This window comes from Miscanthus floridulus, chromosome 1 (assembly GCF_019320115.1).
Source record: "Miscanthus floridulus cultivar M001 chromosome 1, ASM1932011v1, whole genome shotgun sequence".
NCBI classification, from domain to species: Eukaryota; Viridiplantae; Streptophyta; class Magnoliopsida; order Poales; family Poaceae; genus Miscanthus; species Miscanthus floridulus.
Genome location: NC_089580.1, coordinates 114,939,801 through 114,965,449, shown reverse-complemented (window position 1 = coordinate 114,965,449; position 25,649 = coordinate 114,939,801). Strand labels below are relative to the sequence as shown.

Sequence of the window (25,649 nt, the reverse complement as noted above, 5' to 3'; positions counted from 1 at the left end):
TGTAAACAGGTTTTCATCGTGACAATTTACTGATAATGCATTTATTTGGTATTTTAGATGTTAATATATATTTTTTAAAACTTGGTCAAAGCTAGAGAATTTGACTTGAAAAACTAAAACGACTTACAATTTGAAACAGAGGGTAGGACATATGTGTTGCATCATTACTGATAGGTTATGGTACATAATTTCACATGTTTATCTGCAAATGGATGCATGGAGGTCAAAGAAGTTAGCAAGCCCTAGTTCCCTCGGTGCAGCTTCTACCACTGTTCAGTGGTCGTTAAACTGTAGCTTCAATTGTTTCTGTTGGATCCACTCCAGCTGAGACAGCCTCGCCCATGGACATTGTGTTTATCCTGACACCTCGGCGCCTTTGGAGGTACAGGTCAACAAGGAGTAGCTATAAAAGGGCACTTGGAAGATCAGAGAAAGCAAGGACCGGAGAGGATGCCTCTAAAGTATGACCTGTGAGCAGTCCGGCAATCTCTGGTCGTAACTGAGATGGGTGTTTGAATGAATCCGGAAAACAACAGATTATTGCGCAATCATGCAAGCAGATTCGTGGTTTAGAGGTGTGTCACGGTTCCGCTAGCAATCGCGACGATAACTAGAATCGGAATGGAGATTGGGAAGAGCAAGAACAGAGAATGGGAGCAGACGAAGTTTGGTTTCTATTCAGAGAAGAGTTCAGAGTTCATCGTTACAGAGCAAAGCGGTTACAGGCGCTACTTATACGCCGCCTGGCCATCACGGCCGTTACTTCCACCGACTCCTAACAGCTAATCACCGTCACCCCACGCTAACGGCCGCCAGCTTCTCCGTTGTCGGACGCCCAATAGTAACCGCCCTCCGCTTCCTTGCCTTGCCCTTGCCGTTCCTGACATTGCCCCTCCCTTGAAATGCAGGTTGTCCCCAAGCTGAATGATTTGGAAATCGGCGGCGTAAATCAGTTGCCTCTTCCCAAGTGAGCAGGGTCGGAGCTTGTTCAGACCATCGCACTTGGATTTGAGAAAGAGTAGAAGCACCCTTCTGAATCATTCTATTTGCCAGGAACTGTAGAGGTTGAGGCTGTTGGGTTGGATCGTCAGGCACCGCCGTGATATCATCTTCCACAGTAACTGATGGTGGAACATGGCGCTTGAGTTGGGAAATATGCACCACAGGATGTATCCAACAAGCATCAGGGAGCTCCAACCGATACGCTGCAGCACCAATCCGTTCCAGCACTCTGAATGGGCCATAAAACCTGAAACTCAACTTCTGATTAGACCTTGGCGCTACTGAGGATTGAATATATGGTTGTAATTTCAGATAAACCATTTCCCCAACAGCTAATTCCCTTTCTGAACGATGTTGATCAGCATAATGCTTCATTCTCTGTTGAGCCCTATGTAACTGGTGCTGAATAACATCCTGAAGCAGGTTTCTTTCCAGCAACCACTGATCCAGCTCAGGAGCATGAGCCTGCACATCATTGGTGATAACAAAGTGCCTGGGAGTGTGACCATACAATACCTCAAAAGGGGACCTGCCCAAAGCTGAATGATAGCTAGTATTATACCAAAATTCAGCTATTGACAACCATTTAGCCCACTACTTGGGACATGAATGCACAGTACACCTCAAGAATCCCTCCAGACATTGATTCAACCTTTCGGTTTGACCATCTGTTTGTGGATGGTAAGAAGAGCTCATGATGAGCTGAGTATCAGTGAGTTTGAACAGATCTCTCCACACTGCACTTGTGAAAATTCAATCTCTGTCAGAAACAATGCTCTTAGGAAGACCATGTAACTTATAGACATTGTCCATATAGGCTTGTGCAACCTGTAGAGCTGTAAATGGATGTGCTAGGGGAATGAAATGGACATACTAGTGAAAGGTCATAATGGCTAGAGGGGAGGTGAATAGCCTATTAAAAATTTCTACAACAACATTTAGCAAACCGGTTAGATAATTATGAGACGAAGCAAGTGTTGCGCTAGCCTACTAAAATTACAAGTCACCTACCACAATTCTAGTTTATATAGTTTCTATCCACACAATAGCTAAGTCACTACACTAAGTTAGTGTGCTCTCAAAGACTAACTAAAGAGCCACACTAACCAAACTAACAAGCTCTTACAACTAGCTACACTAAAGAGCTTGATAACTAGTTTGCGGTAATGTAAAGAGAGAGAGAGAGTAAGATTGTTATACCGTCGTGTCGAGGAATGAACCAATCAATCACAAGAATCAATATCAATGAAGACCAATCACTTCGGAATCAAATGATGACACAATGATTTTTACCAATGTTCGCTTGCTTGCCGGCAAGCTAGTCCTCATTGTGGCGATTCACTCACTTGGAGGTTCACGCGCTAATTGGCATCACATGTCAAACCCTCAATAGGGTGCCGCACAACCAACATAAGATGAGAATCACACAAGCCATGAGCAATTCACTAGAGTACCTTTTGACTCTCCGCCGGGAAAAGATCAAGAACCCTCACAATCACCACGATCGGAGCCAGAGACAATCACCAACCTCCGCTCGACGATCCTCACTGCTCCAAGCCGTCTAGGTGCAGCAACCACCAAAAGTAACAAGCGAATCCCGCAGCGAAACACGAACACCAAGTGCCTCTAGATACAAACACTCAAGCAATGCACTTGGATTCACTCCCAATCTCATAAGATGTTGAATCTATGATGAAGATGAGTGGGAGGGCTTTGACTAAGCTCACAAGGTTGCTATATCAACGCAAATGGCCAAGAGAGTGAGCTTGAGCCGGTCATGGGGCTTAAATAGAAGCCCCCCACAAAATATAGTCGTTGTACCTCTTCACTAGACACAACTCGGGGTGACCGGACACTCCGGTTAGATCGACCGAACGCACCCTGCCAGCGCCTGGTCAACGGATGGCTGCCACGTCATCCCTCTCTTCAAATACTGAGCGCTCGATCCCAACGGTCAAGTGATGACCGGACGCGCTGCTTGAAGTGATCGGACGCACCAACACCAGCATCCGGTCGTTTCCAGTAAGGTACCAGAAATGAAAATTCACGACCGAACGTGTCCGGTCATGCCCGACCGGACTCACCCAGCGTCCGGTCACTCAACGTCTCTTCTGTGCGCCGCATATATCGTCATACGTCATACTGACCGGACGCAGGCCCTGAGCGTCCGATCACTATTCGCGCCAGCGTCCGGTCACGAGACCGAAACCGCGCGCTCCCTGCTGCCACTGACCGGACGCGCTAATCCTACCGAGACCAGCGTCCGGTCACTTACAGTGACCTCCGTTCACCTGGGTTTAGCCACTGGACACGTCCGATACACTCTGTGAAACCATGTCTTTTCTGTATAGGGCGCCAGTGGCACCGTCTGACTGTCCGCACTCTACGGGCGGACACTCCGCCAATGAAGTTTCTAACCCTCGCTCAAATGTGCCAACCACCAAGTGTATCACCTTGTGCACATGTGTTAGCATATTTTCACAAAAATTTTCAAGGGTGTTAGCACTCCACATTACCTAAATGCATATGCAATTGAGTTAGAGCATTTAGTGGCACTTTGATAACCGCGTTTCGATACGAGTTTCACCCCTCTTAATAGTACGGCTATCGAATCTAAATGTGATCACACTCGCTAAGTGTCTTGATCACCAAAACAAAATAACTTCTACCACTTATACCTTTGCCTTGAGTCTTTTGTTTTTCTCTTTCTTCTTTTCAAAATCTAAGCACTTGATTATCACCATGGCTTCACCATCATCATGTCATGATCTTCGTTTGCTTCACCACTTGGAGTAGTGCTACCTATTTCATGATCACTTGATGAACTAGGTTAACACTTAGGGTTTCATCAATTCACCAAAACCAAACTAGAGCTTTCAACTAGGTAAACTTGTCAATCACCACCATGATGGTGTCAAATCTCTAGGACTTAGGCAAACCCTCCACAAAATCCATGCACACTACTTTCCAGGCTTGCTCAGGTATGGGTAATGGTTGTAACAGACCTGGTTGTTTGACATGCTCAGCCTTGGCTTGCTGACATACTGAACAAGATTGAATGTACTCCTTAATTGACTTCTTCATCCCAGACCAAGTGAATAACTGCCTGATTCTATAGTATGTGGCATGAAATCCTGAGTGGCCCCCTATACCACTGCTATTGCAGAGCTTGCATCACATGCTGATGAGCAAATGTATTATCTCCTAGCCAAATCCTTCCTTTATGTCTCACCAACCCATCCTTGAGAGTAAAAGTGCCAACTGACCCATTAGAGTGTTCAAAATCTTCCAGCAGTTTGAGAGCTGTTGGATCATCCTGATACCCTTGTCTAACTCTATCCAGACATGCTGGATTGGATACTGATACAGCCATGACAGAATTGACTGAATCATTATGATAGCACCTGGATAAAGCATCAGCAGCCTGATTATTCACCCCTTGCTTATAGATAATCTTAAACTGCAGGTCCATCAGTTTGAGTAAAGCCTTCTGCTGCAGCTTGGTAGCAATTCTTTGTTCAGTGAGGTGTAGCAAGCTCCTGTGGTCAGTTTTGATAATGAACTCCTGATGCTGTAGGTAAGATCTCCACTTGTCCACAGCTAGAATTATTGCCATACACTCCTTTTCATGAGTTGATAAGGCTTGATTCCTAGAACTGACAGGCTTACTCAAGAATGCCACAGGATGTCCTTCTTGCATCAAGACAGCCCCAAAGCCCACATCACTGGCATCAGTTTCTATCACAAACTGTTTCTCAAAATTTGGAATAGCCAGCACAGGAGCATGGACTAGGGCATCCTTTAAAGTGAGAAAGGCTTCCTCACTGGTACTGGTCCACAGGAAGGGTACAAATTTCTTCAACAAATCAGATAAGGGCTTGCTGATCATACCATAGCTCTTAATAAACTTCCTGTAGTAACCAGTGAGACCCAAGAATCCCCTGAGCTGCTTCAAATTCTGTGGTCTTGGCCATTGTTGGACAGCAGATATCTTTGAGGGCTCAGTGGCCACACCTTTCCCAGAAATGCAGTGTCCCAAATATTCAACTTCTGTTTGTGCAAAGAAACACTTAAGAGCTTGAGATAAAACTGGTGGCTTCTCAGGATATCAAAAACTTGCTGGAGCTAAACCAAGTGTTCCTCCAGGGTAGAAGAGTATATGAGAATATCATCCATGAATACCAAGACCCCTTTTCTGAGCAAACTTGCAAAAATATAATTCATGATGCTTTGGAATGTTTCTGGTGCATTAGTTAGGCCAAATGGCATCACCAAAAATTCATAGAGGCCATTATGTGTCCTAAATGCAGTCTTATGTGTATCTTCTGGGTGGATATATAGCTGATGATATCCTGCCCTGAAATCCAATTTAGAAAACCATTGTGCTCCTGCTAACTCATCAATGAGTTCTTCCACTATGGGCATTGGCTGCTTATTTTTTACTGTTTGAGCATTCAAGTGCCTGTAATCCACACAAAATCTCCAGGACCCATCTTTTTTTATTACCAGCAACACAGGAGAGGCATAAGGACTGGAGCTATGCTTAATGATTCTATTGTCCAACATCTCAGTAAGTTGTTTCTCAATCTCAGTCTTCTGGGCAGGAGAGTACCTGTAAGCCCTGATATTAACTGGCTGAGCTCCTGGCAGCAGAGGGATATTATGATCAAATGGCCTTGGTGGGGGTAATGTAGTTGAAGTTTTGAAAATATCAGAATACTGCTGAAGCAATGTCTCAATCTCTGGTAACTGGGCATTTTCAGTAACTGGCACAACCACTGAATCAGGATCAGTACTCTCAGTATAGGCTAGTTTGAACTGTAGGCAATGTGTAAGAGCTTGTCTGTTAAGCAGCCCCTTCAAGCCCTGGCTCCCAACAGCAACACACTTCTGAGGTTCTTTAGTCAAGCCTTGTAAAGTGATTCTTTTGCCATTGAGTGTAAACTTCATTAGTTTCTTGCCCCAATGCACCCACATAGGACTGTGATCCTCAAGCCAATCCTGTCCAAGTATCATGTCAAAACACTTCAGAGGAAGAATACCAACTGAAGATGTAAATGTTTGCCCCTGAGAACACCATTGCAAATCTGGGATCCTCAGCAACCAACTGAATAGGAAGGAAGCCACTGTTGGCATCTGTAGCTGCTGAGCTAACTGGGTGCTAATAAAAGTGCCTACACTGCCAGAATCAATGAGAATCAGTATATTGAGCTTGCCAATAGTGCCACAGATCCTCATAGTCCTTCTCTTGATTTTTTCTGCAGACTCAAACTGAGAGACAGCAAGAACAGTTTCTTCTTCCTCTTCCTCTACTGTATCTGTACTGCTATCAGATTCCTCTGGTTCCAGGGCATCCAAGATTTCCTCCAACACATGTAAGGGTACTTGGGCAGGGCACTTATGAGTGTGGCTCCATTTAGCCCCACATTTGAAACATAAGCTATTCTTTCTCCTCATATCCCTGAGAGCAGCCAGTTTATCCTCAGCTTCTTTTGGTTGACCATCTCCCTTGCTCTTATCTGATTCTGACCATTTGCTTCGGTCAGACCCTTGCCTTGAATTGCTCTTAGAGAACTCCTTGCCCACAGCAAACTTGTTCTTGGCTCTGCTTAACTCTTCCTCTTGATGGAGTGCCAAAGCACTTGCTGTATCAACATCCTTGGGCCTGTGAAGTGTTATAACTGAGCGAATTTCTTCCTTAAGCCCAGCTACAAACCTTGTGACAAAGTAAGTATCATCATAGTTACTATTGTACAACAGAATGCCCTGAGCCAGTTTCTCAAATTCAGCCTGGTAATCATCCACTGACCCAGACTGCTTCAGCACCTCAAACCTCTTTAGCAAGAGCTGATACTGGTTTTTGTCAAACCGATTCATCACCAGATCACACAACTGAACCCAATCCTCTATCCTCCCGTTCCTCTGAACTGTTAGTAACCTAGTCTTGGCCACCCCACGGAAATTCAGAGCAGCAAATCTCGTCTTCAATGAAGGATGCACGGCATAAAGCTCAAAGAACATCTCGCATTCGTTTCACCATGCACGCAGAAAATCGCCATCAAATTTCGGAAAATCCAACTTGGGAAAAGGTGGAGAACGAAAATTTGCACGCACGATCTCATCAGAGGTAGGGGGTTCAAGGTAGTGTGGAACTGGATGCGTACCCTTGTTTTTGTCCTGCGGCCGGGGTCCGAGGAGCCCGCTGCAGTCCTCGCCGTGGCCCTTGGCCCGCTCCCCGTCCATCGCAGGTGAGCACGAGGACGACCCGGGAGCCGTGTTGAGGTCGAGGTTCCCCAACGGTGGTGTAGTATGGATCGGAGGTGGCTGCACGGTAGTCGTCAACCGCGCCTCAATCGAATCAACGCGTGACGCCGCGAGCTCCACCCGTTTGGTCACCGTGTCCAGGGTAGTAGCCGTACCTCGTGCCTTCTCGCGCAATTCGTCGAACGCCATGTCTGCGGTCGCCTGCCATGTCCCGATGGTGTCCAACGAGCCCATGGTACTCTGCAACATCTTCTGGAAGCCCGTGAACTGCTTCATCATCTCGCTCAGCTGGGACGAGAGGTCTTCCACCGATTGGGCCATGTCCTTCTAGAACTTGGACGGTCCCCGCTTCGGCGCCAGACTCGCGATCACCACCGATTTCGCTGGAACTCCGCGATGAGCACCGACCCGTTCAACCTCGGCTCGGACCTCTGGCATCGCTGAATCAATTCACCGAGGTGAAGAAACAGAAACAACGTTGCCTGCCGACGGGGATTACGAACGCGATCCAGGTAACTCGATCGACGGCTTTGATACCAATTGTCACGGTTCCGCTAGGAATCGCGACGATAACTAGAATCGGAGTGGAGATTGGGAAGAGCAAGAACAGACAATAGGCGCTACTGATACGCTGCCTGGCCGGCCATTACTTCCACCGACTCCGCCTAACAGCTAATCACCATCACCCCACGCTTCCTTGCGTTGCCCTTGCCGTTCCTGACAAGGTGATGATGATGAATTACTGAGTTGAGGTGGAGAAATCGATTGTTGAGATAGCAGAGCTTTGGGAGATGATCGGGAAGGAAGGAAACCATCTCTGACGAGACCAACTCCAGAATCCACTGGGCTTCCGAAAACATACTCATCCGGATGAATAATTAATGAAACAGAGGAGAAAACATCTCCCGCCAGCACCAGTTTTTGCACTTGACACCGATTGGGTGAAGATAAAGCATGTTCGAATAAAGTTGCAATGGCAAAGCCAGTAAAATCTCAGGAATCACAGGTGACAAATTCCAGAATTGGAGATGAATGTCAGGAGGGAATCAAAGCTGGGTTCAGTGACGGACCAACAAGAGGGGGCAGGCCCAAGCCCAACAGCGAAGGCTATTCTGTATTGCTGATCTGCTAGTGGGGGGCCTCGCAGGTAGTCTTGTATTGATGAAAATCTATTTTTGCAAATTTCTCGTTAGCTAAAAATAGATATTTGCAGGTAGTTTGCATAAAAATCATCACTACGGATTTTAGCTAACGAGAAATCCGGAATAGATGATGGCTATATTTAGATGATGACCAATTAAAGAAGTTGTTGGAGGATTTTTTTCTTCTCACTAAAATCTCTATTCCTAACCACTAGGAAGGATAAAAGGAGTCTCATGGAGCTGCTCTAACAATAAGGAATAATGTTAAATTGGTTGTTATATACTACTGTAGAAGTAGATGTTAAAAGAACATCAAGCCAGTGGAGAGTGGATTACTTTATTCGTTGCTGGCCGGACCTGGGAAGACCAAGTGAATGATCCAAAAAATTGAAATTTAGGTTGCGTGATTGACGGATTCAAAGTTAAGTGTAGAAAGGAGAAGAAAAAAAAAATGTTCTGAATGATTTTCTCTTGTTTTGTTCTTCTGTCTATATAAGTAGTCAATGATGATCTGGTGATAACGACATGGATGGACTGGGTTGTTCATGTATTTATGTATCTGTCCGGGAAGGTGATGAACGAAAGTACGAAACACAAGAAGCACTACACACTACACGTGAGGTTCTCGCGCCGAGCCATGACGATGCAGGTCGTTGCCGGCGTCCTGCTCCTCGTGCTCGTCGGCCTCAACAAGCCTTCCTCGGTGGCCGCCGATTTCTGCGACAACCTTAAACAGGTCGCCGCCACCCTCCCAAAGAACACCTCCTCTTCCCCCCTGCACTTCGCCACCGCCACCTTCGGCCAAGCGCCCGACGTCGTGTACGCGCTCGCGCTCTGCCGCGGCGACGTCCTCAACGACACCGCCTGTGGCGACTGCGTCGCTAGCACGTTCGACATGGTGACACCGCCGCCGCCGCAGACCTGCTACCAGGCTGCCTACTACTACGGCGGGATCTGCAGGCTCGTCTACTCCGGCGACAACATCCTCGCGCCCTCCAATACCACGGGGGTCAACGGCGACGACACGCCGTTCACGCGATGGAACCCCAACAACATCACTGCCGGCGGCGGCGACGCCGGCGACACGCGCCTCATCGTCAGCCGCGTCCACGAGCTGGTGGTGGAGACGGTGCAGCTCGCGGCCAGCACGGCGCCGCGGCGGTTCGCCACGGGCGTCGTGGACAGCGGCGCGATATTTCCCAAGGTGTACTCGCTGGCGCAGTGCACGCCGGACCTGTCCGCCGGCGACTGCCTGGCGTGTCTCCAGCGTCTCCTGGACACGGTCAACTCCACCATGGCCCTGCGCATGGGAGGACAGATCCATGTCATACGGTGTTATTTCAGGTACGAGGCGTATGCGTTCTACGACAGCAACCCCATGCTGCAGCTTGGGCCGTCGGCGCCAGCGCCAGCCCCGAACCCGGTGAAACACAAGAGTAAGTTAAAGTTCCTATGCCTAATTGCCTATATATGGTTCTAATTTCTGCCTAATTAAATGTGTGTATATATATGCTCAGACAAATTTAAGTACCCATGGTCCCTTAGTTAACTATCATGTTATCAGGGCGTACGAGCAAGCTGTGGGTAATTCCAGTAGTTGTGGTTCCTGTAGCGGCAGTAGCACTTCTCTGCTTCATCTTCTACTCCCCTTGGTTCAGAAGGTACAGGAGAGGTATGCGACTTAGTTGCAGAAATTATGGTCAATCATGTTGTTTAAATTAGTTCCAGTTAATGGTATATGTTCATTTAGATACAGTAAATTACATGCATGAAAGAGGATTATTCTTATCTGTAATTCTGTATATATGTTCAGGCAAAGAAATGAGGTTACAAGCAGGATCAAGGCGTACTCAGGACTTGCATGGAGAGGAAGCACTAGTTTGGGATGGGAAGAATTCAGAGTTCTCCGTGTTCGACTTTGAACAGGTACTGGAGGCCACAGATAATTTTTCAGAAGAAAACAAACTTGGACAAGGTGGCTTTGGTGCTGTCTATAAGGTAAATTAGTTAAAGAAAGTTCAGTCATTACATGATGATTGTGTGGATTAGACTCATTATATGGCTGATGAAACAGTACAAGAGCCTACGTTCTTGGCTACAAACATCGCTAATACGTCTTAATTCTTTGTTCTCTTCCCAGGGCCAGTTTGCTGATGGATTGCAGATAGCAGTCAAAAGACTTGCTTCACATTCAGGGCAAGGTTTCACAGAGTTCAAGAATGAAGTCGAACTCATAGCCAAACTCCAACACAGGAATCTAGTTAGGCTCTTGGGATGCTGCTCTCAAGAAGAAGAGAAGATATTGGTCTATGAATACTTGCCAAACAAAAGCTTAGACTTCTTTATATTTGGTACGTACAATTTTTTTCTAGTTTAATTTACATACTGTCTAATGTACTAGACTAACTAACAATTACTTGATATTCTGTTTGTCAGACAATTATCGAGTACACATTTCGGTTATCTTTCCAGATGAAGTAATACTCATTTTCAATTGAGATGTGCAGATGAAAATAGAAGAGCTATGCTAGATTGGTCCAAACTTCTAGTGATAATTGAAGGAATAGCACATGGACTTCTTTACCTACATAAGCACTCCCGGTTGCGTGTCATACATCGAGATCTTAAGCCAAGTAACATTCTCTTGGACAGTGAAATGAATCCTAAAATTTCAGATTTTGGTCTTGCAAAAACATTCAGCTCAAATAACACTGAACGGAACACTACACAAAGAGTGGTTGGCACATAGTAAGTTTTGAAGAAATATAATAATTTATGAGCATTTATATTACAAGTCAACAATATACAATGATTTTAACATGTATGGTAAATCCATTTTTAGTGGCTATATGGCTCCGGAGTATGCTTCCGAGGGCATCTTCTCGATTAAATCAGATGTCTTCAGCTTTGGTGTTCTTGTTCTTGAGATCCTTAGCGGAAAACGGAATTCTGGCAGCGATCAATGTGGAGATTTTATCAATCTCGTTGGATATGTGAGTCACAGAACCATGTATCTTGTTTTGTTTATTTGCTATATACTCCGTATCAAACTTACATTTCAAATGAAATTACAAACAGGCATGGCAATTATGGGATGAGGAGAGGTGGATTGATATCGTGGATGCCTCATTGGTAAACAAGAGCCAGTCCTCAGAAATGATGCAGTGCATTAACATTGCATTGTTGTGCGTACAAGAGAATGCAGCTGATCGACCAACCATGGCAGATGTGGTTTCCATGCTAAGCGCTGAGACGACCACAATCCTGGCTGAACCTAAGAAGCCACCATATTTCCATGTGAGGGTTGGAAATGAGGAGGCACCCATTACTGCTACTGAGTCATGTAGTATAAATGATATGACCATATCTGTCACAACTCCTAGATAATTTTTTTTGAAGGGGGAAGCAGCATCGGGGAGGAGGCCCTAGGCCATGCTCTAGAGACAGAGGTGCCTCTCTGTAAATTTTGTTTGACTGTCTGTGAAAATGAGCATGGTATTAGCATGATTGCAATTAAAGAAGAGGTGTTTGATTTCCTTATTACAATCATAAAAACAATGTTTTTATTACCGCCTCAATTTCTTTATTTTAGCTAGATTAACAAAGAAAATATTCAGAGAGTTTCAGTTTCCAAATAATTTTATTCGAGAACAAAATGCGCGTGCCTTGGCTCATCAAATATTAATACATGGAGCAAATAGAAAATTGTCCATGTTTATATATAGATCCCAATTGAAAGTGTCCTTCTCATATATTGGGTCAATAATGGAAAGCTTAGCTACTAGGTTATGTCAAGCAATGAACTTGTCATAAACTGAATATTCGATGGCACCTGATTGAAGACATTGGCCTCTTCAACTCGTGATGCACCACCTCATCTAGTTCGTGGTGGTTCTTTCTTCAAACGCTCATTTCTTACAGTTCTGTGGTACCCATGCCTTACGAATCTAGGTTAATTTGAGAAGCAAAGGGTCTGTATATCATAATCCTGAAAATTATGCTTGGTTCGCCATCTGTGGCGCGTTTCAGCTATGAACATAAGCTGACCAGAGTCCACTTCTAGATTATTATTGCGTTTATCTTGGGGTATCTCCCAATAGCATCACACAACCAGGATAGCAACGACCAACAAGTTCAATGAGGCAATAATTTATCAAAGCATACGACCAAATAAAAGCGTGTTTTTATCAGGCAGCTGGAAAGAGACAACGTTTACGCCATGTCTTGCCGGCCGGGACATGTATAAAACCTAGTGAATTACAAGAACCTGCTGGTGATGCCGTGATTGATGGTTTCAAAATAAGGTATGGACTCACCAGTCACCACTCACCACTGAACGAATGAAGACAACTGAACTTTTGTTGCATGTGACGATCATGACTTGGAATAAAACAATATTTTGCGCTTTGAATGACATTTTTGCAGCGTGCCGGCAATGAGCATGTGAACGAAGTCCACTTCGATGGAGGTAAGCTATCAGGGGTTTGTTCAAGTAGGGTTGGTAGGAACAAGATGATGAAGACAGAATTTGTCAAACTTCAAGAATAAATCAAAGATACAAGTGAGGCTCCTTAATTTGTTTTTCCTATTCTTTCGTTTCTCCTACTAAGCAAAGATATGAAGATGAAGATATCTGTTGCTTTTTTTTCTCTCTCTCTCTCTCTCTCTAAGCAGCTAAAGTACGACCTATAGCTAGCCGGCCAGCCGGATCTGTGGAAAAGGTAGTGATTAATTAACGCATTATTCAACAAAGTATGGTATTGACTGACTCACTGCTGAAAGCAACAACTGATCTGATGCATGAACGTTTCTTTGCCTTCTCCACGTACGTGATTGTGATGGAGACCTCAATCGCTCAAGCAGCAAAACAACAAGCAGGCAGTAATAACGTACTACTATCTAGCGTGCCGCGCCCGTCCTTAGCATAGCCAAAGCCAAGCCATGGCGGGCGTCCCGCTCGTCGTTCTTAGCTGCTTCCTCCTCGTGCTGCCGTCAGCAACGGCAATAGGCAAGGTCTGCGGCAACGCCGGCAACTACACGGCCAACGGCACGTACCAGTCGAACCTCGCCTTCCTCGCCGCGACGCTCCCAGCCAACACCTCCTCGTCGCCTCAGCTCTTCGCGACCGCGACCGCCGGCAAAGCCCCCGGCGACGTGGTGTACCGTGCACGCGCTCGCGCTCTGCCGCGGCGATCTGACAGGCAACCTCACCGGGTACAGCGCCTGCGTCAACGGCTCTCGTTCCAGTACGCGCAGAGGATGTGGCCCTACGCCAAGGTCGCCAGCGTCTACGACGACGACTACCTCGTCGGCTACTCCAGCACCGACATCCTCGTCCCGGCCTATAACGTCACCCGGGACATGAGCACGCTCTTCGACTACTGGAACAACGCGGCGACCACCCCCGGCCGCAACGCCACCCAGGTGGCCGCTGACGTCAAGGACCTGCTGACGCAGACCGCCCAGCAGGCGGCCGCCAGGCCCAGCAGGTTCGTCACGGCCTACATGGACGCCTCCAGCACCGCCATCCCGACGCTCTACTCCCTGGCGCAGTGCACGCCGGACCTGTCCGCCGGCGACTGCATGGCGTGCTTCCAGCAGATCCTCGGCACGCTCAACGCCACGACGCCAGTGGCAGGGCGGGTTCTCCTGCTGCGTTGCAACTTCAGGGTCGAGAACATCATGTTCTTCGACGGCGCATATATAGATGATGCAGATCACGCCGTCATCCGGCGCTCCGGCACCACCACTTCCGGCTCCGACGACAAATAAAGGTATGCTGTGGTGAAGTTCAAGCTATTTTCATTTCTGTCTAAATAAATGCATGTTCTGTTCTCTCATGTTCCCAAGCAATACAGTTAGAAGATTACTATACTACTTGCTGATGATCAGACACTTAACGTTTGGACTTTGGAGCGCTAATTATTATGACCTGATTGTTCATGCATGTATGCTTGTTTGTCTAGGATCTGGGGTGAGGCCATGGGTAATTGCGGTGTCTGTTGCACCTCCTGTAGCGGTAGTAGCATTCTGCTTCATCCTTTACTGCCGTTGGCAAAGGAGAACAAGGTACAGAAAAGGTGAGTTGATTGTTACTGACATTCTCTCTCTCTCTCTCTCTCTCTCTCTCTCTCTCTCTCCTCATATAATTCTTGCAATTATATTACACATTTAAAGTGATCAAATTATCGACCATTATGCAGGTGGATCTAGATTATGTTTTTGGCTTTCATCATATATTGGAGGCTACAAATAACTTCTATGAAGAAAATAAACTTGGGGAAGGTGGGTTTGGCCCTGTCTACAAGGTAAATAAATATGCAGGACATGTGTATACTTTGTAATGATCAAATAGCAGGTCAGACGTTTATATAGTCCTTAATTATGAAACTAGGCATACAACTATACAAGCATACCAGGATAGAGTCATCATGGTGTATATGTGAAGGTTGCATTTGCATGTTTGGTTAACGATGGATACGCTAGCTAGTTGCCTGTTTGTAGATGAAGAATGCTGCATATATTCTTCTAATGAAGATGAATTGACTCAACATGTGGTAGATTTGCTTTCTCTAGTTACCTGGGAACTTGCATCACAAAGAACCTGATTGCGGCAAAATTAAATACCAGTGAAGTAACTTTTGAATACTTGCTTTCTTCACAGGGTCAGTTTCCTGAAGGAATTGAGATAGCTGTTAAGAGACTTGCGTCACATTCAGGGCAAGGTTTCGTAGAGTTCAAAAATGAAGTACAACTCATAGCGAAACTGCAACACACAAATTTGGTTAGGCTCTTCGGATGTTGCTCTCATGGAGAGGAGAAAATTTTGGTCTATGAATACTTGCCAAATAAAAGCTTGGACTTCTTTATCTTTGGTAAGTATCTTCATTTTTTTCACTTAGGTTTGATACTGCTATGATAAGGATGTTCCAAAATGAATGAAAACTTCCTCAGTATGTCGTTTCTGCCTTTCTGGCAGCCGTATGAGAATATTTCCCTCCCTAGATATTTCCAGTATATATACAGTTTCCAGTTTATTGTTTTCTTGAGTGGTTTTCTGTTATACTAACATTTAATGGATTCACAGATGAAAATAGAAAATCATTACTGGATTGGAACAAACGTCTGGCAATAATTGAAGGGATATAGCAGAAGGACTTCTCTACCTACATAAGCACTCACGCTTGCGTGTTATACATCGAGATCTTAAACCAAGTAACATTCTTCTAGACAGTGAAATGAATCATAAAATTTCAGACTTTGGGTTAGCAAAAATATTTAGCTCAAATAACAATGAAGGAAGCACTACAGGGAGAGTGGTTGGTACATAGTAAGTATCGTACAAATTGATCTAGTTATGGACAATTATAATACACATCAACCAATGCATATAAAATAATTTGCATTGATCCTTAATTACTTTTCGTTTTAGTGGCTATATGGCTCCCGAGTATGCCTCCGAGGGCCTCTTTTCTATCAAATCTGATATATTCAGCTTTGGTGTGCTCATTCTTGAGATCCTTAGCGGAAAAAGGAATTCTAGTAGCCATGATTGTGGAGATTTCATAAATATTCTTGGATATGTAAGTTTATCGATTTACATGTAGCATGTAAAATCATTTTGTTACTTTAGTGTCATATCTACATTAATTACTGTGTGATGAAACTACAAACAGGCATGGCAATTATATGAAGAGGGGAGATGGAGGGAACTCATTGATTCTTCATTTGGTACCCATGCATCACTCAACTGAAATCATGAGGTGCATGAACATTGGATTGTTGTGTGTACAAGAGAATGCAGCTGATCGACCAACCATGTTAGATGTTGTTACAATGCTAAGCAACAAAGCTAAGATCCTGGCCAAGCCGAATCACCCAGCATATTTCAATGTACGGGTAGGAAATGAAGAGGACTCTACTACTGGTACTGTGTCACGCAGTATGAATGAGATGACCATATCTGTCACAACTGGTACATAGTTTCTTTGTCCCATGTGGTTAGTGTTGAGCCGATATATATAGAATTGCTCTTTTGATAATGTTCGATGCAGATATTCCATTAACTGATGGGGCCACTGCATATATATATATATATATATATATATATATATATATATATATATATATATATATATATATATATATATATATATATATATATATATATATGCCATAGGTTTATTTAGTGATATAGTGTGCATAACTCATTAAAAAATCAACCAAGAGATATCTTCTTTACAGTGTGTTCCTATCCGACACGAGCTAATCCATTCACCCACACCAAAGTGGTGGTGAAGTGAGCGTGAGGGTGCAGTCTGCTTGCTCGCTCATCCATTTGTATTTTCTTTTTTAGTTTGAGGTTTTAACATCTATGTCTGGAAATAAATTGCAATATATTTGTTTCTCCGGTATATATAGTTTCTATCATTCTTTTTTCTTCCTTTTCTTTTCTTTCTTTTGATCATATAGGACTTAAATGGGTTGAATCATAATTTTGGGTTCGGGTGCAGGGATCACTATCGGATTGTAAAACAATCGGCAGTGATAATGTCATTGTCATGTTGTTGGCAGTGATAATTGTTTTAAAATCCAATAGTAACAGGTTTGTCGCTTACGAACCAGCAGTGATATGCCTATCATAGCCTGTTTAAACTATCAGGCATTGATGTGCCAGCAATCATTGCCTGTTCTGTAGTAGTGAACAAATGCATGACTTTCATGTCACTGACACTAGTTGAGTTCAATTTTCTTTCTCCGTGATTTAGATTTGTTTTTTAACTCTTATATTTATAAGAGCATGTATAGATAGCCAAATGGGCGGCCCAGTCTAGCCCAGCATGGGCCCGTTGAGGGCATGACCTGATTAGGATCAGGCCGACACGACCATGTTAACTGATATCATGTCATGTCATGCCTGCCTATAGGCTAAGGCATCGGCCCAGGCACGACCCTACTAGAATTTAGCTAGGCCAACTGTCGTCGGGTAATTGCCACGACAAACATCGTTGTTCATCGGGTGTCACTGAGTGTGGCTCGGGTGGACTCAAGAACACAAGAGAAGACATGGCGATGTATCCTGGTTCAGGCTATCAGAGCCCTACGTCCAGCAGTGGTTGTTTTTTTGTATTCAAGAGCACCCAAATCGGGGGGTTACAATGAAAGAGAAAGAGATTTGGCAGAGGATTGCTCGGTGCTATATATCCTAAGGCTTGTCGGCGGTGAGGTTTCTTCCCTAGTGAGGAAGAAGAACGTTCCTCTCTCTTGCCAGGTTGCTCGGGGGAGGAACGCTCGCTTATTCCTCTCGGCTTGCTTTGCTCTCGGGGCAGGGCTTAGAATGTTGTGGTCTGCTCTCTATGAGTTCGACCTCTCCTCCTCTATAGGATCCGACCTCCCCCTTATAACCCAAGAAATGTCGGGTACAAGGTGGTTTGGGGGTTGAGTCTACGGTCTATGTGTGCCGAAGTCCAGGAGGGTGCTGCTACAGCGTGGATGGACCCTGGTGTTGTCGTGGAGTCAGAAGAGCCTCGGGCGCCGCCTAACTCTACTTGCCCTAACGCTCTAACCATCGGGGGCGTCTGCTTGGACCGACCTCCACTGGTTGAGCCTTCTCGAGGCTTCCTTGGCGATGAGGGTGCCTGGCTTGGGGGGTTGACGAGCGGTCCTAGGAGCCCTCGAGCCTCTAGAGCTGGTGGAGGGTTTTCCTCTTGTGTTATGCCGCGTGCGTGACCTAGTCGAAGGAGTGGGCGACCGCTCCGCGCGTCCATTGGTCAGGGAGGCGCTGAGGAGCCCTCGAGCCTTGGATGCTCGGCAGGTTGGTTGATGATGCCCAGGGCATAGGATTCCTACCTGGGCACTGGCTCAAGCTGGTGCCGAGTTAGGGGATCAGGCTCAGGCTACCGTCGGTCGGGAGCCCGGGGTTCTAGCAAGCCCCCAAGCCCCGAGCAAAGGCCAAGGGCATGCTCGGGCTCTGCCTGATCCTCGGTCGAAGGGTACATGCGAGCGTACCCAATAGGTATAGCCCTTGAGTGATCCTAGAGTGGTTGGTTGGGGAGTCTCTCGATCAAGAGTCTTTCTCCTAGTGACTTGGCATACCCTTATGTTTGACTCTCATCACTAGGTCAACCCAACGGCCCGCTGGGCCCAAGATGCTTCCAAGATGCGCCATCGCCATGCCATTGTGCCCCTGATAAGCCGTGTCGTGCCCTTGCTCCACCACGCCCATGGCCGACCATGACGCCGTCACTCATGCGAACATGCCCTTGCGTTGCCATGCTCCAAAGATGAGAGCTGAAGCTGAGGCCACAAAGCTTCATTCTCAGCGTGCGTCAGCCGGGGCCATGCCATCGCCTCGCCTCCTCCACTCACGCCAGCAGGGGCTGCGCTGCCATCGCTGTCGTCTCTGTGCGCACCAGACATGGCCACATCATCACCTTGCCTCTGTGATAGAACTGACCAATTTATAAGAGCACAAGTATAATGGCTGTAACAGAACCGACCAATTATACGAAATTAAGTAAGAAAATCATCCGCCAGAGCAGACAATTTAGCAAACTTAAGCCCGTATAACCCGGTAGTCCATGAAATCACAAAGGATTTCAAACCAACTCACATACCAGCCAAGATCGTAATAAGTTTAGCGGTCACCATCACATATTACATAAAAGTTCGCATCTCAGATACATCAGAGTTTAAACATAGTTATTACAAAACGAGTTCAAATAGAAGTAGCGGAAGCCATTTGTTCAAACCACACACACTCACACGGAGTTCAAATACAGTGCCAGCTAAGGATCATCTCCAACAAAAGCATCAGACGAGACGTAAGGAATGACCTTGCCCATGGTCATAAGCATCACCCATCGCAGGATAAAGGTAGTTGATACAGTAGCCGTAATACATCTGCCCATCTGCAACAAGTGGGAATAAAACCCTGAGTACGAGAAGGTACTCAGCTAGACTTACCCGACATAACTGAAAATAAGGTGACACCAAGGATTATGAAGGGCTTTATAGTAGGGTAGCTGACTCATTTGCAAAAAGAGGCATTTTTATTATTTCAAGAACCTTTCCAAAAGCATTATTGTCAAGTTAATTATTATTAACCTATCAACTAGATTTGCACCTATACTAGAGCAAACATGTGATTAAGCAAATAAAGATAACCCATGATCATCAACAACTTCCATAATGTCATATTCATTATAACTGTCCAAGTGTTCCATCAACATTACTACGATGAAGTAACTCAAGTCAAGTGCTCACTATCCAGGAGTGATGGCGATTCGAATCGATTCCTAACCAGCAAGTGATTTATTCCTTACACAAACCTCACTCACCCGCTAAAGTGAGGTATCGGTCACCGAGTCAACTATCCAGGAATCTCGAGTTTGCCAGGAACCACATGTACCCAGGGGCTGACCGACTGTACTTTGGTCTTATCATCTCGTCCCTGTGTCCTACCACACCTGCTCCAGCACAGTGCGCTGCGGGCAATCTACTCGGCCCGAATAATCTCATAGCTTCGCGGTCGAAAGGTACTTTATTTGGCCAGCTAAATGTAAGGCATGCGTTCAACATGACCTGAGGCCCAACAACGGTCGGTCCTTAATCGACACAGACGGAAAGCACTACAGTCCAAAACTCTGTAAGTCTCTGTCCGGTCTCAACTTTATTTAACACTTAGTTATACCATGACTACATAGTTATCCAAGCAGATCCAAGTAACCACCTATAGCTTGTAGGTGATAGGAAATCACCCGACTTCTACCAGTCTAAGCCAGCTAAGCATTGACTCGACTGCGGATACCAGGGTAACAAGGATATAGTATAACAAAGGTAGACAAGATATAATGCAGCAACGGTTGCAAACAACTCCTGAACGTAATGCATCAATTAAAGTAAAGCATTTAATTAATAATTACAAACCGGGGAGAAAAATGCTTCGGGGCTTGCCTCTCTCGAAGGAGCTCGGGCGGTGATCGGGGCACTCCAGAAGTTCCTCAACGTCCTCCTCGTCGGCTTCGGTCACATCCTGCGGCTGCACCTCGAGCTGCTCCTCGGGCTCCTTGGGTATGACAACTGGGCTCTCGGTTTGCGATCCTATATGATGCATGTGTGTAAGGGCTTATGCAAAAAGTGCATTGGATGAAATGAACACAATGGATATGCTTGAATGCAAGGTAGTCAACATCATCCAAGAACATATACTACAAGCACATGTCATCTACTGCATTCTCTTCTACTAATAAGATGCTAAGTCAACACATCTCATTAAATGCTTCAAAGATACACCAAAGCTTCACTAATTTCTTAATCATGCATAAAGCAACATTTGGTTAAACCCTAATTAATAATAGGATTGAATAGCAACATCTATTTTTATAGCTTAGAAAAATCTTAGAAAATTACCATAGCACAGTACTACCCTAAGCAGTCTACCATCAGATTTTTATGGCATTTGGATAAGTGGAGTAACCTACACAAAAATGACAAGCTTGGACCTAATTATAAGCATGAAAATACTTTGTATTATGAAAAGTGTCAAACAATAGATTTAGTATTTTTCCTAGGTTCTAAACAGTAAATAATCACTATACAAAAATTATCACATGCATGTTTTATACAAATTTTGCTCTCTAGCAAAAATAACAAAAATCAGCTATTAAAGGCACTTGAACTACATCTCAAAATTTTTCTACAGGACATGCATGGCATATATTTTTCCTAGGAAGTACATTACACAAGAAGACTAACAAACTTGGAAGCATATTTTTCTGATACATATAGGTTTTACTACACATTTTACAAGATATTAGCAATATCAAGGATTAAATAAAGCTCTACAGAAAAGTATCTCAAAAATGACATGCAATATTTTTATCATGTAGATCTGGTGACAAGGAACCTAGCAAAATTTGTTTCAACAAATTTGGAGCAAATTTGAGCAAGTTATAAATTTCCAAACATTTAACAGAATTATGAAAAAGCATTTCTTAAATCCTTTTTAAAACCACCCGACAAAAAGGCTGGGTGCACCCGGTGCTGTGCACCTAGACCCGAGCCAAGGTGCTGATGAGCAGGCCCTCGCGGGTCAAGGGCCCCACCTGTCGGTCAGACCGAAGTAGGGGCGGCGCTGACCGGTGCGTTCTCGCCGACGGTGAGGTTCCCCGGCGAAACGGAGGGCACCAACATGCTCCCCATGTCAAACTACGTCGGATAGAGGTGAATAGGGAGGGGTGGTTCACCAGAGCAAGGCTTGCCAGCGGCAATGGTGGAGCGACGGCGCGATTCGTCGTCGGTGGAGCATCTCCGGCCATGGTAGGGCAAGAGGAGGTGCCCGGGAGACTCCACGGTGCAGTGCGGTGCTCGTGCGTGAGAAAGAAAGGCAGGAAGGGAAGCGAAGCGGGGGAGTCCATGGGAGCGGAGCTCACCGATGAGCTCGGCCATGCTCTAGTGAGCGATTCCCGGGGAAGGGATGCTTACCACGGCGAAGTGACATGAGCACGGGGTGCGCGAGGAGGAGGCGGAGCTACGAGCGAGATGGAGGGTTCAACGGTGAGCTAGGATGGCCGGGCGAGCTAGCTCCGGTGAGGCACAGCGCATGGTGGCGAGGGTGGGCGTGCGCTGCTGCTGTCGCTGCTTCTGAGCGAGTGGGAGGGTGAAGTCGGGAGTGCAGCGGGGGCAGCAGATGAAGGTGAGCGCATGGAGGGCGAGGCAGGCCGGGGCTGCCGCGCGGCGAGCGTGCCCTGACGCGGTCGGACGTGGCGTGCGGGAACAGGCGTGGCGCGGCGTAGGCGAGCCAACGAGCGGGCCAGCACGGAGGTAGGCTGAGCGAGCGGGCTGGGCCAAAGCGGAGGCATGGCGCGCGGTGGACGTTGGGCCGGCTTCGGCTGACGGGCCAGAAGTGAGGAGGCGGCCCAGTAAAGGAGAGAAACCCTTTTTCAAATTCTATTTTCAAGGAATTTCCAAATATTAGTTTTCAAATACCCTTTTGAGCAAGAAAATGACTTCTTTTGAAAATGGCCCAAAAATAAAAGTTGCTTAGAATTTAATCCTCTACAACTTTGCTTTAGGGACCAACTAAAAATTTTACATAGATTTTGAATTGGGAAGTAAAAGCTAAATAGGGAGGATTTTTGACCATTTTCAATAAAGATTTCAAATGCATATTTTATCAAAAGTTTGAATACAACTTTGCTCCAAAAATGGTGCTAAATAATTCTAGATGATTTATAATTATAGCCAAACATGTTTTACTAACCTAGCAAGCATAATTAGGGCAAAAACAACTCTAAACAAGTGTATGCAACATTCATGTTTCACGAGCATGTTTCATATGTTTCGAAGCATGGTTTCAGTTATTATTTACATGATTAGGCATGTATGATTAGGATGCTTGATGATGCACAATATGCATGATTTGCAGTGCCTAAATGCTGGCATAACACCGGGGTGTTACAATGGCAACCACTGAAACGATCGTATTATTATACTTGAGCCCATATAAACCCGGTAGTCCGTTGAGTACCACAAAGGGTCTCGATTCATCGCCAACATACAACCAAGATCATACGTGATTCAACATACATGCCACATATTACATAGAGTTCACAAATACATTACCATCCATCAGAGTTCAATTAAAAGTTATTACAACCCAAGTTCAAATAACATAGTAGTAGCGGAAGCAAAGGTAGTTTTTAAACTAACATCTCACACCATTGTTCAAAAACTTGCCAGTTTGTGATCACATCCCACAAAGCATCATAGATTAGATATATATAGGCGCCTTGCCCATGGCCTACTCCTCGTCCACAGCGGGACAGAAGCAATTCTTACAATAGCCATAAAAGACCGTGTTATCTGCAATAAGTGGGGAAATAAAACCCTGAGTACAAGAAGGTACTCAGCTAGACTTACCCGTCATAAACCAAAAATAATGTGACTCCATGGATCATGCAAGGCTTTATAAGTGGAGCTAGTTTGACAATATTTTGCTTAAAAAGCTACTAGTTCAACTATACATTTTATAATTCGGGTATCAAGTTAATTATAGCTATTCACCTCTACATTAACAGCTAACCTATGCCAAACATGTGATATACCATTATGTAGCATCACAATAATAACCATAGCCAGTGTAGCATTCCCATGTCCAATATAACCATCAAATTCCATAGTCTAGTTACTACAATGCTGGGACCAGTCGAGTTTCTCACTATCCAGGAGGGATGGCAATTTAAATCGGTTACAACCAGCTGGGTAGTTATTCCTAACACAAACACACACTTCCCCCATCAGGGTCGTGTTGGGTCACCTTTGGTACAACTCAGGTATACATTTCGCGGGTTTGATCAGTGCCGCACAACCAGGGACAACCAGCTACCAGGACATTTAGGCCTGGCCTGCCCTTGGGCTCATGTCTGGCTCCCCACACACCCTTACTACCATCCAGAGTGCGCACTCTAACATAACAAGGCTCGACATGAGTTGAGCTACTCGGCTTCATGGTCAGAATGAGTTATCTGGCTAGCTAACTAAGAGGCATGAGTTCAATCTCGACAGAAGCACCAACAACGGTATGGTCCTTAATCAACATAGACGGGATCAACATAGCCAACCCACACCATGTTTATATAAGATCCCACCCGGTCTCCACTTAGATAACATCCTATGGTAATTTTCCACAATAGCAAATATAGCCAACCATGCTCTGGTATCCACCTATATCTCGCAGGTGATAGGAAATCACCCGACTTCTACCAATCTAAGCTTGGCTAAGCATATGTTTGATCCTAGACCTACATAGGGTTCAAGGTATATTTCTAAACAAGATAGTTCTATGCATAAAGTGTTTCCAACCAACTCTTATAACCTAATACATCAAACATAAAGGACTCAAGTGATATTTGTAAAAATATAGGAGGCTTAGATTGCTCCGAGGCTTGCCTTTTAGAAAGGAGGTAGGCCTATGATTGGGGCACTCTGGTAGTTCTTCTGGAGCCTGCTCCTCACTTTTAGGAGCTACCTGTTATGGTGCCTCCTAGGTTTCCTCCTCTTCAGCCTCGAATTCCAAGAGAGTGATTCCCTTGTGTGACCCATTTTGCACGAGTACAAAATAAGGTACAAGAATGCACAGGTAATGATATGGATGATATGATATGATGCATAAACATAAATATCCTTAACAAGAAGGTATTAGAGTGATAATAAGATTAACTTTCTTTTACTGAGTAGGTGCATATCTCCTCTCTAGTAATTAAACAAACACCTATTTAGCATTTTTTGGGCTGCAAGACAACAGCTACTTGTTTTGACCATAACTAGAGTTATAAGCATCCAAACAATATGGTCGTGGACTTTATAGAAAGCTTATGAAATTGCCTACAACTCTATTTTAATCATCTTAAGGTGATTCAGTAGATATCTAGGTCAAAAAACTCAATCGTTCAGATCTATCCAGAGGACAAGCAAATCTGATACCAGACTTCTAACAACTATAACTCTTAAACCATTAGGCCTATGACCATGAAATTTTAGAACGAGACAAATGGGTAAGTTATCTTCATTATGAAAACACCATGACAACAGAGACTATACATGCAGTCATCTAATTGAATTATAGAGCCATAATTAACTAGTTGCCTATAACCAATTATTTTTTAGCACCACTACTAACATCAATAGATCATATGTATCACAAGCACCCTAGAAAACATCATGGTTAAGCCCGAATACTTTATTTATATTCATTTATTAATTTTCCTTATACAATAGGGTGATTTAGAGGATAAATATTTCCAGTGCTCATTAAATTCTGAGAAAATTATAGTATGTTACAAAAGACCCCAAAAGTCTATTGTATAAATTTCATGCCAATTTCGATAAGTATAGCAACCTCTACAAAAATAACAAGTTGCATAGGCTTATTTTAGCAAAAATAGTTTAGCCTAGTGAAAAGTGTCAAACAACATATTTCATATTTTTCCTACTTTCATCCTAGCATAAGAACACTATGTAAAAATTTGCATGATCATAAGTTAAGTATTTTTATCCTATTTATTTTCACTAGAAACTAGCAAATAATCAAGGTTAAATAGAAAGACCATATTTCATGTATGTCTTCTGTAGGTTTAGTATTTTCCTAGCTAGAGCATGCCAACACAAGACCCACAAAATTGGAATCACAATTTTAGCACTTCCCTAGCTCAAGTTATGCATTTTACAAGATAGAAACAA

At 44.7% G+C, this 25,649-nt stretch overlaps 2 protein-coding genes and 1 pseudogene across 2 annotated transcripts; 2 read left to right on the top strand and 1 right to left on the bottom strand.

Moving 5' to 3' along the window:
- Nucleotides 1-792: 792 nt before the first annotated feature.
- On the bottom strand, nt 793-7,023 carry LOC136461750 (uncharacterized). The gene is made up of 3 exons (XM_066461059.1): nt 5,208-7,023; nt 4,239-5,052; nt 793-1,531 (listed from the first exon to the last, which is right to left on the bottom strand). Exons 1-3 carry the CDS (start codon nt 7,021-7,023, stop codon nt 793-795), a joined length of 3,369 nt encoding a protein of 1,122 aa, XP_066317156.1.
- Nucleotides 7,024-8,954: 1,931 nt separating this feature from the next.
- On the top strand, nt 8,955-11,912 carry LOC136491388 (putative cysteine-rich receptor-like protein kinase 20). The gene is made up of 7 exons (XM_066487667.1): nt 8,955-9,844; nt 9,973-10,080; nt 10,222-10,406; nt 10,549-10,759; nt 10,916-11,156; nt 11,251-11,401; nt 11,487-11,912. The coding sequence occupies exons 1-7, from the start codon at nt 8,962-8,964 to the stop codon at nt 11,793-11,795; spliced, it is 2,088 nt and encodes a 695-aa protein (XP_066343764.1). The 5' UTR covers nt 8,955-8,961; the 3' UTR covers nt 11,796-11,912.
- Nucleotides 11,913-13,347: 1,435 nt separating this feature from the next.
- On the top strand, nt 13,348-16,391 carry LOC136461741 (cysteine-rich receptor-like protein kinase 10; annotated as a pseudogene).
- Nucleotides 16,392-25,649: the final 9,258 nt, after the last annotated feature.

Excerpts from the sequence above, each read along its gene's own strand:
- LOC136461750 (XM_066461059.1), bottom strand. The coding sequence starts at position 7,023 with ATGTTCTTTGAGCTTTATGCCGTGCATCCTTCATTGAAGACGAGATTT. Across the intron at positions 5,053-5,207 it reads CATGAATTATATTTTTGCAA|AAGTTGAATATTTGGGACAC; the intron begins GTTTGCTCAGAA and ends TTGCACAAACAG. Across the intron at positions 1,532-4,238 it reads ACTTTTACTCTCAAGGATGG|GTCCCCTTTTGAGGTATTGT; the intron begins GTTGGTGAGACA and ends AGCTTTGGGCAG.
- LOC136491388 (XM_066487667.1), top strand. The coding sequence starts at position 8,962 with ATGTATCTGTCCGGGAAGGTGATGAACGAAAGTACGAAACACAAGAAG. Across the intron at positions 9,845-9,972 it reads GAACCCGGTGAAACACAAGA|GGCGTACGAGCAAGCTGTGG; the intron begins GTAAGTTAAAGT and ends TCATGTTATCAG. Across the intron at positions 10,081-10,221 it reads GTTCAGAAGGTACAGGAGAG|GCAAAGAAATGAGGTTACAA; the intron begins GTATGCGACTTA and ends ATATATGTTCAG.